This window comes from Schistocerca serialis, chromosome 11, assembly GCF_023864345.2.
Source record: "Schistocerca serialis cubense isolate TAMUIC-IGC-003099 chromosome 11, iqSchSeri2.2, whole genome shotgun sequence".
NCBI classification, from domain to species: domain Eukaryota; kingdom Metazoa; phylum Arthropoda; class Insecta; order Orthoptera; family Acrididae; genus Schistocerca; species Schistocerca serialis.
In genome coordinates, this window is record NC_064648.1 from 154,700,797 (window position 1) to 154,716,362 (window position 15,566).

Consider the following 15,566-nt stretch of genomic DNA (forward strand, 5'->3'; position numbering starts at 1 on the left):
TCAAAGACCTGTTCACCCCAACATTCATTAATCTGAAGGGGCTGAAACTTGACTAGTTTTTGGAAATATACCACTCACCCTTTCCTCTTACTTGTTCTACATGGCAGGACATTAGCTTTTACCCATCACATTGAATTTCTATGACTTCCATGTCACATTCAATTAGAATAGTTAGCACTATACAGCTGCTGAAACTTCACCTGCGCTTTTTTTTTTGTATAAAAGAAGTACACTCTTAAGGAAAAGACACATAAACCAGCTGTTTTATAGAATGTGTTACTAACCCTACTGCTTTTTAATATTTTTACTTAATAATAATGAACAATAATGTACATGTCAAACATCATGCTTAACATGAAATCACTTAAGGTGAACATTTCATTAACACTAGCAAAATATCGGTACAGGCAATGATGCACATGGTATTATACGTTTTACTGGTTAAAAAATTTCAGTCGGCATGAACTGCAAACTGTTTTCTAGTCTGTTGCATCATTACATTTTTCATTAGACCTGAACTGTCAATGTTTTTTCCTAATGTTTCTCTAGCTGACCTTTGTGCATAAAATTGCTCAACAATCACCATCAACAAGGAAAAAAATTGTGACACCAACAGTGTGAAAAACTAGACTCCATCAACAAGTGCCATTCCATGTTGAGATGTGCTTTTACATTCTTTAAATAGGGCCAGTATTAGTAACATTGAGTTCCAAGCAGTAAAAGGGTTGTCATGCAATAGGAAGCACACAGCATAGATCAGCAAGTGAAACTAAAAATTCTGCAGGAAGCAGACCATAGTGTATTGAAAAACAGCACAATTGGCAGAAAGCTTAGACTCAGAAACTCTACATTATCCGCACTTCTTAAATGAAGAGTTCTTAATTCTGCTGCACTGGGTTCCAGGTGCAAATCAAAGTGACTTCACAGAGTTATGTATGAAGATGCAGAACTTTTACAGTGGTTCAGCTATATGTGCACTTCCAATGTATCTGAGTGGAACTATAATTTAGTCAACAACAAATGAGACTGCAGAAAATTTAGACATTCAAAACAGACTTCAGTTGTTATTCTTGTTGCCTGGGTGAGTTCCAAAAGAGAGGCCTAATTTCATGCTCAGTGATTGGCAATGAAATGAATAAAATTGATGAAGAAGGGGCAACCATCGGTTGCATGAATTTGACCAAGTGAGAGAAAAGATTGCTGTATCTTCTGTTAGCAATGCGGACAAAGCTACGATTTCTTTACAACTCCTGTAAAGTCAAACCCACAAAATAAAAGGTGACATGTGGCATGGAAGGGCCAGCAGTAAACAATGTTTAACTGCTGTACTTGTCTGTAATTCATATGACATAGATAAACAACATTCTTGGGTCATCAGTAAATCTGAGAAATTGATATGTTTCAAGAACATGTAATTAATACTTTACTTTGCACCTACTCTCACTATTGGAAAGCTTGGATTGACAGTTAATAATAAATGGTTTCTTTTGCTTTAATATTAACTAATGTAAATGTTCACTTTTTACTTAAAATACATTAAGTTGCCTTCTGCCTTTGAATCAAGGCATTACTGCTGCTATGAAGACATTGTATCGCAAGCCACTTGCGCAATCTGTATTCTTGAAAACTAGATGGAAACAACAATTTGGATAGCATTGGATGCAATACAAGCTGGGAATCAGTTCCATCAGTTTCCTCATAACACTTACAGAAGTGTTTTAGCAATGCCTGGAGACAATATGTTGGCAAGTTAGATGGTAACAACAATATCACTTTGCCTGACAATGGAATATTTTGCAACACATTTCAAATACTGAACCTGATGTACAAACATTTCTGTCTGAGGTGCAAAATACATCACAAGAATGTGAGGAGGACAAGACCATTCTGCCTACCCACCATGAAGTGTTAAATGCCTTGGACAGTTTAGAAAGTTTTGCTTCAACATCTGACCTGATCATTCGTTTTACAGAAGTTCTTACAGCTGGCCATGATGTTAGCAAGCATTTTAGTTTCTTTCTGTGACAGCACAATGTGCTGAATGTTTGCCATTAGAAAATTATCTAAGAGTACAATTTTCAGGCATTTTTGTTCCTCTCTGTGACAGCACAACATACTAGATTTTTACTATTAGAAAATTATTGAAGTGTATAATTTTTTCAATTTACAGTACAGTATTTAATGCGAGGGTTTTAGTTTTCATTTTTGCCGTTTGTGTTGTTATTGCAAACCAACGTTATAAATGGGACTGATGTATGGTGTAATATTGCAAAGCTACTTTTTAATCTTCTGCAACAACAGAATAGTAGATATAGTAGTGTTTTCTCTGATAACATGCATAATATTGCTCTAGTCTGTATATACTATTTATGTTTAATATATAGAAGAAATAGAACTCCAAAAATAGAACTTTTTAAGAATAACTTCTGTATTTTGGTCCCTAAGGGTTATTGTTTGTTTTCCTTTCACATGGAGTAAGTAAAAATTTATACTGCTCAAAAAATTCTACAGTGAATAATAAAAACGTACCTTAAACTATCAGATGCATTTCTTAATGAAGCTGCCACCTGAAACATTACAAAGAATTACTGGAGATTTAAAATTGATGAAACAGTAAACAAATAAAATTGTGTTACCAACCACTAACATCTGATTTTTCCAAACAATACTTGGAAATAATATTATCAAAGAGTGAGTGTGTGTGTGTGTGTGTGTGTGTGTGTGTGTGTGTGTGTGTGTGTGTGTGTGTGTGTGCGTGTTTGAGGTTTACGGGCACTAAACAGCATGGTCATCAGCGCCCTAATGCATAAAAAACAGGAACACACGCAGTGAAGGAACTAAGACGAACAGCGAACAAGGAAAATGGCTAAAAGACACAGACCTGACGCAGTTCCAAATCCTCACATACAGAGGCAAAACAAGAGGAGAAGGAACACACTAAAAAGGAAGGGAAACAAGGAAAAGAGAACAGAAACCGAAGGGAAACAAGGAGGTAATTGTGACTGGCAGACCTCTTACCTAAAACCTGGGTGAGCCAGTCACCCAGCAGCACATTAAAACCCTCTCCCTAAAATCCGAGGCAACAAATTGGACAGGACACAAAACCGTAAGACCTCAACTACAGTCGTTACGTCATCTTGTAAAATAGAGGGCAAATCCGGTGGCAAGGAAACCACCGCCCTCTGGTCAGAGAATAAAAGACAGTCAAGTAAAATGTGGCGGACAGTAATCTGGACGCCACAAGCACTGCAGATTGGGGGTCCTCCCACCGGAGTAAAAAACCATGCGTTAAGGGACTGTGCCCGATGCGGAGGTGAGTGAGGAGAACCTCATCCCGCCTGCATGACTGGTAGGATGTACGCCATGGCCGCATGGTGGCCTTGACCAGACGCAGATTATTTTCACCGACTGCCAGCCACTCCTCTTCCCACTGACACAGAACGCGAAAATGCAGGAGGGAGGTAACAGCATGGAGGGGGACGGCACATGCAACAATGTGAGGGAGGGAACATGCATCTTTGGCAGCCACATCCGCCAGTTCGTTGCCCCTAATACCCACGTGCCCCGGCACCCAGCAGAAGGAAACCTCCTTCCCCTGCCGTTGCAGGTGGAGTAGGGCATCATGGGTGTTCTGGACGACCGTATCCACTAGGTACAAGTGTTGCATGGTCTGAAGGGCACTCAGGGAGTCAGAACAGATGAGGAACTTAAGACCGGGAACACATCTCATCTGCTCCAATGCCCGCAAGATTGCAAACAATTCGGCATCGAAGATGGTAAACACCGCAGGAAGCCGTAACTTGACAACTCGATCAGGGAAAACAACAGCATAACCAACACAGTCCCCTGTATAGAGCCATCCATAAATACTGGTACATGGTCGGGATGCTGGTTTAAAATACCATAAAATAAGAAGGTAAAAACAAACACAGGAGTGCAGCTCCTCAGGTACTCCGACAAGTCTAAAAGGACGATGGGCCTCTGGAGGAACCAGGGAGGCAGGCAAGTAAAACCTTGTTGTTGGGGGGCCACGCGCTCCACACCAAGGGACTCAAGCAAATGCTTGGCACGAATCCCAAATGGTCTCGTTGCCCTGGGACGACTGGAAAAGAGACGTTCCATAGGCGGTCGGGCAATGGTAGGGTATGCAGGGGAGGCAGGACAGGCAAGGAATTGACACACCCGTCACACCATGAGGAGTTTCCGCAGGATGGCGAGCGGCGGTTCCGCTGCCTCAGCACATAGGCTGGGGATGGGACTGGTACGGAAGGCACCAGTGGCCAGCCTGATACCCTCATGGTGTACTGTGTCAAGAATCTTCAGATACAAAGGCCTTGCTGACCCATACACGGTGCAACCATAGTCAAGACGAGATCGGACGAAAGCCCTATAAAACTGCAGCAGACGCGCCCGATCTGCTCCCCAGGACTGATGGGCTCAGACACTTCAAAATATTCAGTGCCTTCAGGGCCCGCACCTTGAGGTCTTTAAGGTGAGGCAACCATGACAACTTGGAATCAAAAGTGAGGCCCAGGAAATGCACAGTGTTGCCAAAAGGAAGAACGGTGTCCCTCAGATGCAATTCAGGGGAGGTAAAAAGACGTCGAGAACGATTAAAAAGAACACACACACATTTGTTTGCAGAAAAGGTAAAACCCGTCTTCGCAGTCCATGCCTCTGATCGCTGTATCGTAAGCTGCAACTGCCGACTAGCAGTGACAAGACTGGAGGAAGAACAGAAAACAGCAAAATCATCCACAAATAAGGAGCATTGGGCAGGACTCCGGATAGTGGACGTGATACTGTTAATGGCAACGGCAAAGAGGGTGACACTTAAAACACTTCCCTGAGGAACACCATTCTCCTGCACATACAAATCAGACAGCACATTACCAACCCTATATCGAAAGAGGCGGTGGGAAAGAAAGTTTGAAGATGGGGAGACGGCCACGAAAGCCCCACTCATGGAGTTGATTGAGGATATGGTGGCGTCAAGTAGTGTCATACACCTTATGAATGTCAAAGAATACACATAGACAATGCTGGTTACGCAGGAAGGCCTGCTGGATGGCCGCCTCAAGCAAGGTCAAGTTATCTATAGTTGAACGACATCTCCGAAAGCCACACAGAGGGGCTAAGGAGCTGCCTGGTCTCGAGCAGCCAAACCAGGCAACAGTTGACCATGCGTTCCAATGTCTTCCCAACACAGCTCGTCAAAGCAATACTCCGATAACTACTGGGATGCGTTCGGTCCTTCCCTGGTTTGAGGAGGGGAATCAAAATCGCCTCCCACCACGAGTCAGGGTACGTGCCGGATAACCATATCATATTAAAACAATTCAGGAAAACTTCCTTGGAAGGCAGGAACAAGTGCTGCAGCATGCTGTACCAGATTTGATCATGACCAGGTGCAGTATCAGCCACAGACAGCGCCGAATCCAGTTCCCACATTGTGAAGGGGCAGTTGTAGGGCTCAGAATTTGGAGACCGGAAGTCCAAGTGACCCCTCTTGATGGCAGTGCGGTAGCAGCAGAAATCTGGATCACAGTTAATAGTGGCGGTAGATGCCGCAAAATGCATGGCCAGTGTCTGGGCAATGTCTCTCGGCACCATGAGAAGACTTCCCTGATGCAGCAATGCCGTGACAGGTAGTTGGCTGCCTTTCCCGGAAATCCTCCTGATGGCTTCCCATACTTTCGTAGAATTAGTGGAGCGGGAGATGGAGTTCAAGAACGATTGCCATGACCGTCGTTTGCTCTCTTTAATCACGCGCCGCGCTTTGACCCTTGCCACCCGAAAGGCCACAAGATTGTCAGCTGAGGGACGGTACTTGAAGCGGCGCAGAGCTGCACAGCGGGCTCTGATGGCTGAGCGGCACTCAGTGGTCCACCAAGGGACAGGACGCCTCTTGTGATGACTGGATGACTGTGGGATTGACAATTCAGCAGCATGGGAGATCACGGCTGTAACATGGTCTACCCATTCGTGGATGCTGGCACGGTGTTCCAAAACAGCCAGTTGGCTGAAAAGTGTCCAGTCAGCTCAGCAGAGATGCCACCGGGGCGGCACTGGTAATGCCATAGCCTCATCCAGGAGGCGAATCCAAAGGGGGAAGTGGTCACTAGAATGGAGGTCAGCAGCAACCTCCCACAGAGCAGAATCCGCGAGTGCTGGAAAGCGAAAGGAAAGGTCAATGGCTGATGACGACCCAGAAGCAGTGCAGAAATGAGTGGGAGCACCAGAGTTGAGGATGCACAGTTCTTCAGACATCATGAGGCTTTCCAGAATGCGACCCCTGGGGCAATAAGTCGAAGAGCCCCACAAGACATTATGAGCATTGAAGTCCCCCAGAAGAAGAAATGGGTGGGGGAGTTGGCTAATAAGGTCTGCGAGAGCCTCAGAGTCTATCGCATCCTGAGGTGGTAAGTAAAGTGAACAGACTGTGAGCCTCCGACCCACAAGAAGGTCAACTGCAACTGCTTGCAAGTCTGTAACGAGAGGGAGCTCAGATGAGGGGTGCATGTCACACACAAAAACCGCAACAGCACCCTTTGCCCTTTCCCCCGTCAGATCATCTTTCCGATAGACGGTATAGCCCCATAAAGAAGGAGCATCAGTGATCTGAAAATGTGTCTCTTGGAGACATAAGCACAAAGGGCACTCTCGTACAAGGAGTTGTAATTCGGCCACATGCGTACTGAACCCACTCAGGTTCCACTGTAATATGGGAGCCAGTGATCAGGGAGGCTGAACTCTCACCCTGCCTCTGTGCTTTGGAGGAGAGCCCGTACTGGCCAGAGATTTATTCCTGGGGCGAGAAGATCGCCCCCAGTCGACGTCAATGCCCATCAGCTCCGATGACGACCCACTGGGAGATGTCAGTGCGATGGCTTCATCATCGAACCGACCCTGACTCATCTCCTCAGGTGGCAAAACCTTCAGCTTCGGCGTCTTTGTCTTGGGGAGCTTAGAATGCAGAGCCTTGTCAACAGGTGGAGCATTACTCGCCTGGGCAGAAGGCCCCATATGGGGAGAGGGAGGAAGTACCCCAATGTCAGCAACCACAGCCTTGTCCGACGTTGCGGGGAGAGCCGCAGGTTGCAAAACAACCGCAGCAGCACAAGTGCACTGGCAAACGCAGGTATTAGTGCTATCACTAGCAACCTCCGTTTGCGTAGTAACAATGGCCAGTTGTACCGGTTTTTTCAGAGAGGAAGCGAAAGATGTAGTAAACACAGGACGTTGCATGGCCTTAAAGAGCTTCTTGGCCTCACCATAGGGGATGCGCTTAGATGTTTTAATCTCCTGTACCTTCCGTTCGTCGAGATAGATGGGGCAGACCCGGCTCCAGACAGGGTGACTCCCAGAGCAATTCACGCACTTCACAGGCGATGAACAATCAGCTCCTTCATGGGCAGGCTGACCACATTTACCACAAGTAGCTATCCCATTGCACCCCAACGTAGTATGCCCAAAGCGCTGACATGTAAAACAGCACATTGGGTTGGGGAAATATGGCCTTACTGGCAAACGTAAGAACCCCGCTTTAACATGCTCTGGGAGTCGTGGGCAACTGAACGTGAGAATAAACGAGTCGGATTTGACTAGGTCCCCATCGACTCTTTTCATAATATGCTGCACGTCAACAATACCTTCATCAGCCCATTCAGATTTTAACTCATCTGTGGGGATATCCACCAAGTCCCTACATGTCACAACACCCTTACTATAGTTCAGAGTGGAGTGGAGCTCGGTCTCGATAGCGTACTCACCGAGACAGGTTGCTTTCCGAAGAGAAGCGACTTGACGGGAACTAGATGTCTCGACTAACAGAGTCCCATTACGCAGTAGCTTCACAGATTTAAGTGTTCCTGCAATTCCCTCAAGACCCTTGTGGATGTAAAAGGGTGAAACCCTCTCAAAGCTACCCTCCGTCGTTTAATAATCAAAAACACATTCTGATTATCAGCATGTGCTCTGTTACGACAGTCTGATAAACCTCGATCAACACTAGGCGCTGGAGGACTCGCAGCACGAAGTTGCTTCTTCGATGGGGTGTGTTTTCCTACCAGTGGCCCACCCAAGCCACTGGTAGGGGTAAATGTAGAGGTCGAAGGGTCCATTGCGGTCCCACAAGCAGCTAGGGAACTAAAGGTCCGCTCAGACAGAGCCCCGCGTGCCTGAGTAAGCCTTATACAACTGGGGTGCGGCAGGTGCCCCAGAGGTTGCCCGCTTGCGACTGTTCCACCTCAACAGCCATGCATCTCATAGGTGCGGAGCACACCGGAAGATTGAGGGGTTTTTATAGAGGTTGGCCTTCCTCGCAATCCAGGCGGTCAAGCCAAGATTACCATTCCCCGCAGCACACAACATTCCACCGCCGCGCCATACGGTGGTCGCTGAAGCATGTCCGGGGGTTAGGGTCACAGGAGACTGGCGGCACTGACCAGTCCCCAGCTCAGGACCCCGGGGTCGCCAAGCCTGTACTCAGCAAATGAATGCTGAGCCCCTGGGGGCAGTATTATCAAAGAGAGACTACATAACTGTACCAGTTACCGAAGAAATTATAAGTAAAATTAACACTTCATTTCAGCACTTGAGTTTCAGCTGTGTAAATAACTATAAAAACATTGATTCATTTGAAATCAAATTTCCTACTTGATACTTCAAAATTTAAAGCCTGAAACATCTTTAACGTGCCATGCACATACAGTAAGGCGAAGTACCAGAGAAAAACGTAAAAAATCGTCCGATTTTTATTGATGAAACTGGTAAAGAAATGAACTGAAAACATTTCTATCTGAACTGCTATTAAATGTATTTTTTCACAATGGCAGCATTGAATATTATGCCATTCTCTTGAGATAGCTCACTGCATGGAACACCAAATTCGTTAAATGTCACATCAGTTTCATCCACAGAGGAAACTAATGGGTACAGCATGACATGAAAGCGATAGGATTTATTACATGAAGTGCTGTTATTTTATAGGCATATAAATGACAAATATTCATATATAATATAAATAGGAAATAAACAGCAAGGTCAACATGAGGATGGTGTCCTCTTCAAATGAATGAATGTGCTTTCATACATTTCATAGGAGGGGAGGGGTTAATACAACTGCAGATAAATTCACGTGCCGAATTATGAAGAGCCAGTATACAATGAATACATATGAAGAAGCAATCAGAATGTGGACAACTACAATAGCAGTAAAACAAGTCTGTTACTGGAGCCTAGCAGAAGACCTTTAACATCATGGATAATCCAAAAATTCAGTCATCAAACCCAGAGATGACACCTAATGAGAAACGTGTCGGATTAAACAAACTATTTCATATTAACAGTAAAGACTGAGTCATCTCTGACAGCAAGTTGAATTAAGGTAACTAAATCAGTCAATTGTCTTTTAAAAAGTAACAACTGCACTGAAAATGAGTAATAACAAAGATAAAAGTAATATATTGTGAATTGTAAACAGAAACCATTTCTTGGTGGTGGTCATGATTTGTTATTCAAATTATGTAATTTAATGAAGCAAGACTTCCATGATATTAATAAGGAATATGATCAGTACAGCAAGGAATGTTGCAACACATGAAATGTAGACATAAATAGAAATAACAAAAGGTTTCGAGATAGATGCAAAGGAAACTATCCAGAGGAAAAAAAAATCATTTTTCAACAGGATGGAGCATCACCACACTGCCACCTGCATGAAAGAGCACTTCGTAACAATAAGCTGCCTTATTGAGGTATCAGCCATAAGGGGCATACACGTCTCACATTCAGCTGCTGACCTTGAAATTTGTCTGATCTTGCAGTATGTCATTTTGTCGGGGTTTGTGGAAGGCTCCATCCATTTGTCTTGCCATGCAACGACTTAAGGTTCACTAAAAAAACACCTTTGAGCACAAGATCTCCAAATGTGCTTCAATAAGTATGAGACAAGTCTATTGCCTCGATGTCTGTTGCGTGTCCAGTGGAGGGGACACTGAATGTTTGTCAAAGGTGAATGGAAACATTGAACTTACACCAAATTGTGAAACATACCACATACATGCATGCATGTCGTCGTCGTCATCTTCAGTCCTGAGACTGGTTTGATGCAGCTCTCCATCCCTACTCTATCCTGTGCAAGCTGCTTCATCTCCCAGTACTTACTGCAACCTACATCCTTCTGAATCTGCTTAGTGTATTCATCTTTTGGTCTCCCTCTATGATATTTACCCTCCACGCTGCCCTCCAATGCTAAATTTATGATCCCTTGATGCTTCAGAACACGTCCTACCAACCGGTCCCTTCTTCTAGTCAAGTTGTGCCACAAACTCCTGTTCTCCCAAATTCTATTCAATACCTCCTCATTAGTTATGTGATCTACCCATCTAATATTCAGCATTCTTCTGTAGAACCACATTTCGAAAGCTTCTATTCTCTTTTTGTCCAAACTGTTTATCGTCCATGTTTCACTTCCATACATGGCTACACTCCATACAAATACTTTCAGGAACGATTTCCTGACACATACATATATACTCTATGTTAACAAATTTCTCTTCTTCAGAAACGTTTTCTTTGCCATTGCCAGTCTACATTTCATATCCTCTCTACTTCGACCATCATCAGTTATTTTGATCCCCAAATAGCAAAACTCCTTTACTACTTTAAGTGTCTCATTTCCTAATCTAATTCCCTCAGCATCACCCGACTTAGTTCGACTACATTCCATTATCCTCATTTTGCTTTTGTTGGTGTTCATCTTATATCCTCCTTTCAAGACACTATCCCTTCCGTTCAACTGCCCTTCCACGTTTTGCTGTCTCTGACAGAATTACAATGTCATCGGCGAACCTCAATGTTTTTATTTCTTCTCCATGGATTTTAATACCTACTCCTAATTTTTCTTTTGTTTCCTTTACTACTTGCTCAATATACAGATTGAATAACATCGGGGAGAGGCTACAACCCTGTCTCACTCCCTTCCCTACCGCTGCTTCCCTTTCATGCCCCTCGACTCATAACTGCCATCTGGTTTCTGTACAAATCGTTAATAGCCCTTCGCTCCCTGTATATTATCCCTACCACCTTCAGAATTTGAAAGAAAGTATTCCAATCAACATTGTCAAAAGCTTTCTCTAAGTCTACAAATGCTAGAAATGTAGGTTTGCCTTTCCTTAATCTATTTTCTAAGATTAGTCGTAGGGTCAGTATTGCCTCAGGTGTTCCAACATTTCTGCGGAATCCAAATTGATCTTCGCCAAAGGCAACTTCTACCAGTTTTTCCATTCATCTGTAAGGAATTCACTTTAGTATTTTGAAGCTGTGACTTATTAAACTCTGTACAGCCTCTGGTTCTTTCAGTTTATCCAGGTCCCATCTCCTTAAATTCCCAAGTTTTTGCAGTTTCTTCAGTTTTAATCTACAGTTCATAACTAATAGATTGTGGTCAGAGTCCACATCTGCCCCTGGAAATGTCCTACAGTTTAAAACCTGGTTCCTAATCTCTGTCTTACCATTATATGCTCTATCTGATACCTTCGAGTATCTCCAGGATTCTTCCATGTATACAACATTCTTTCATGATGCTTGAACCAAGTGGTAGCTATGATTAAGTTATGCTCTGTGCAGAACTCTACCAGACGGCTGCCTCTTTCATTTCTTAGCCCCAATCCATATTCACCTACTATGTTTCCTTCTCTCCCTTTTCCTACTCTCGAATTCCAGTCACCCATGACTATTAAACTTTCGTCTCCCTTCACTACTTGAATCATTTCTTTTATCTCATCATACATTTCTTCAATGTCTTCATCGTCTGCAGAGCTAGTTGGCATATAAACTTTTACTACTGTAGTAGGCGTGGGCTTCATGTCTATCTTGGCCACAATAATGTGTTCACTATGCTGTTTGTAGCAGCTTACCCGCACTATTTTTTTATTCATTATTAAACCTACTCCTGCATTACCCCTATTTGATGTTGTGTTTATAACCCTGTATTCACCTGACCAAAAGTCATGTTCCTCCTGCCACCGAACTGCACTAATTCCCACTATATATAAGTTTAATCTATCCATTTCCCTTTTTAAATTTTCTAATCTACCTACCCGATTAAGGGATCTGACATTCCACACTCCGATCCGTAGAACGCCAGTTTTCTTCTCCTGATAACAATGCCCTCGAGTAGTCCCTGCCTCGAGATCCGAATGGGGGACAATTTTACCGCCGGAATATGTTACCCAAGAGGACGCCACGATCATTTAACCATACAGTAAAGCTTCAAGACCTCGGGAAAAATTACGGCTGTAGTTTCCCCTTCCTTTCAGCTGTATAGAAGATGTACTCTTGATAAATTTAATGGTTCTTCTGGAAATAAAAGCTTTATAGCGATACATCTAAACATAAATTTATCCTGCATTTATATCTTTGTGTCCAGGATATAGCCTTTTGGAACCTACACAGGTTCTGGTTACACAGCTATCACTTCCCTTTCAGTAGGATAGGGTAATCTTAGTCTGTTTTCATGTGCTGAAAGCATTTCTTAATTTTTTTATTTTCTTTGTATATTTGATTTCTCTTTCAGCGTGAAATCACACTGTAGCCTATATCCTGGCCAGAAAGAGGGTGTGAAGGTTATTCATTCATTGGTTCACTTTTTCATTCATTCTTAGATCCACACATTGTGTTCTACAAATCATATCGTCTCGAGGGTTGCAGAATGTGACACATCGCATATTAAAAAGTAGAAGCTGCTATTGCAGATTACTTCTGTAAGGTCTACTGACAATCAGATTACCCTGACTATTGCTAATCTCCTCACACTGATAATTATGGGACGTTCCCAGATATCATCATCATCATCATCATCATCATCATCATCATCATCATCATCATCATCATCATCATCATCATCATCATCATCTCATACATAAACATTTAAGAGATCGTATCTAAATTTAAAATTTTCTTATTCCTACATCCTTCCCAATTTCTTTAAATACACAATGTGATCAAAAATATCCAAACACCCCCAAAAACATAGGTTTATCATATTAGGTGCATTGTGCTGCTTTCTACTGCCAGGTACTCCATATCAGCAAACTCTGTAGTTATTAGACATTATGAGAGAGCAGAATGCGGCACTCCGCGGAACCCACAGACTTCGAACTTGGTCAGGTGATTGGGTATCACTTGTGTCGTGTGTATGCCAGATTTCCACACACCTAAACAATCCTAGGTCCACTGTTTTCGATGTGATAGTGAAGTGGAAACGTGAAGGGAGATGTACAGCACAGAAGCGTACAGGCTGACCTCGTTTGGTGACTGACAGAAACTGTCGACACTTGAAGAGGGTTGTAATGAGTAACAGAGAGACACCTATACAGACCATTACACAGGAATTCCGGACTACTACATTATTCACTGCAGTTATTATGATTGTTAGGTTGGAGGTGAAAAAACTTATATTTCACCATCCAGCACCTGCCCATAAGCCACACATGATGCAGGTAAATTCAAAATGACACCTCGCTTGGTGTAAGGAGCGAAAACATTGGACAATTGAACAATGGAAAATCGTTGTGTGGAGTCAAGAATTATGGTACACAATGTGGTGACTTGATGGCAGGGTGTGGGTATGGCAAATACCTGGTGAACATCATCTACCAGTGTGTGTAGTGCCAATAGTAAAATTCGGAGGTGGTTCTGGTGTTATGGTGTCATAATGTTCTTCGTGGAGGGGGCTTGAACCCCTTGTTGTTTTGCATGGCGCTATCACAGCACAGGCCTACATTGATGTTTTAAGCACCTACTTGCTTCCCGAGCAATTTGGGGATGGCAATTGCATCTTTCAACATGATCAAGCACCTGTTCATAACACATGGCCTGTGGTGGAGTTGTTATACGACAATAACATCCCTGTAACAGACTGGCCTGCATAGGGAACTGACCTGAATCCTTTAGAATACCTTTGGGATGTTTTGGAACGCTGACTTCATGCCATGCATCACCGACTGACATCGATACCTCTCCTCAGTGCAACACTCTTAAGAATGGGCTGCCATTCCCCAAGAAACATCCAGCACCTTGTTGAACATATGCTTGCAAGAGTGGAAGCTGTCACCAATGATAAGGATGGAACAACACCATATTCAATTCCTGGATTACCGATGGAAGGCGCCACGAACTTTTAAGCCATTTTCAACCAGGTGTCTGGATACTTTTGATCACATGGTGTATGTCCTCTGTGGTCTCTCTTGTGGTCTTCCAAATATTTATATCCATTTCCGTTTTCCTCGTGTTGCTATTTAAGTATGTTTCATAGTCTTTCTAGACTCTTTTTTGATTTATTATGTTATCTCGCAACAGTCCAACTTCTTCTGTACCTATGACCCATTTTGAACTGTTTTGTCTAGTGATTGCTACCTCAAAGATCTGTCTTGTGAACCTGTCGTCGGTCATCCTGTGATGCATCCACAGAATTTCATCCCTCTATATCTAAAGGTGTCCGTTATTGTTTCTGTCTATCTATAGAGCTCTCCTAAGGGTCTCTTTATCCAAATTCATTCACAGAAAACTGGTCCAAATATTGTCCTGAGAATTTTTCTTTCCTGCTTCTCAGTCAAGTCATTTTTGTGTGACAATGAATTACAATACTTTCTGCAGCAGAGTGTTATTAGAGTAGTAGTTTTGCACTGACAAAAACAGATTTTCTGTTACAATGACTCCGCATCAGCTGAGAAGCTTTTGAGCCAGAAACTCCTGTAGTTAGTTTGACAACAAGCAAGGATCTCATGATTTCAGCTGCAAAACGTGTGGACAAATGATGGCAGGATAATGGTGAAGACCTAAAATAGGAATAATCAGTCTGCAATGCAGGTCAGCTCGATTGTCTCGACTTTAGAACCCAAAAATTTTGTCAACTCTTGTTGCCTCTAATTTTGTGTGTTTACTTTCATGTCTTTTTTGCAAAAAAAACAATTTGTTTTACTAATATTATACTTAAAACAGTTTCCCCTCTTATTATTCTCTATTTGTCTAGGATTACTTTTAGTACCAATTTTCTGCTGAATTATCATACCTCTAACATCAATACTATTCATTAATTCACTATTACTTCAAAACGCTCATAAGACTGATTCAGATGATAATTTACTGTCTTACTTCTACTTTAATAATTTATCATCATATTACTCTGGTTACTAATCACTAGGACCAATAATAAGACACTGCTTTCATTCAGTTTATCTCACTTTCAGTATTGCTGTGCATAGATTATTCTAGCTTTGTTCAGTAACTTTCTCCTCCTGTCTTCAGTTGACAATTCACCGACCAGTGCAAAGCCTGCTGGCCTTTGCCACAAAACCTCCCTCCTCCGGGAGATATCTTCTACTTTCACTTCAAGGAACCTTGCTCCCCTACCACAATGCAGTCTGGTATGCTTTGTTCACCGGCCTAAAGTCACTACTACTTCATACTGCACACGCTAATGTTCGATCTCTGCCACCTCTTCATAACGAAGTCTGTCACATATTTCAAGACATGGACATACATATGATACTTCCATCAGA

The 15,566-nt window shown here is 43.0% G+C and overlaps 1 protein-coding gene across 12 annotated transcripts in view; it reads right to left on the bottom strand.

The window, feature by feature from the left end:
- LOC126427094 (zinc finger protein ZFP2-like) overlaps positions 1–15,566 on the bottom strand; it is a 718,966-nt gene that overhangs the window by 637,031 nt on the left and 66,369 nt on the right. For all 12 annotated transcript variants that reach the window (XM_050089289.1, XM_050089290.1, XM_050089286.1 and 9 more), the window contains one exon: positions 2,530–2,567. In XM_050089289.1, the coding sequence (XP_049945246.1) occupies positions 2,530–2,567 (38 nt within the window). The remainder of the gene's footprint in view (positions 1–2,529; positions 2,568–15,566) is intronic.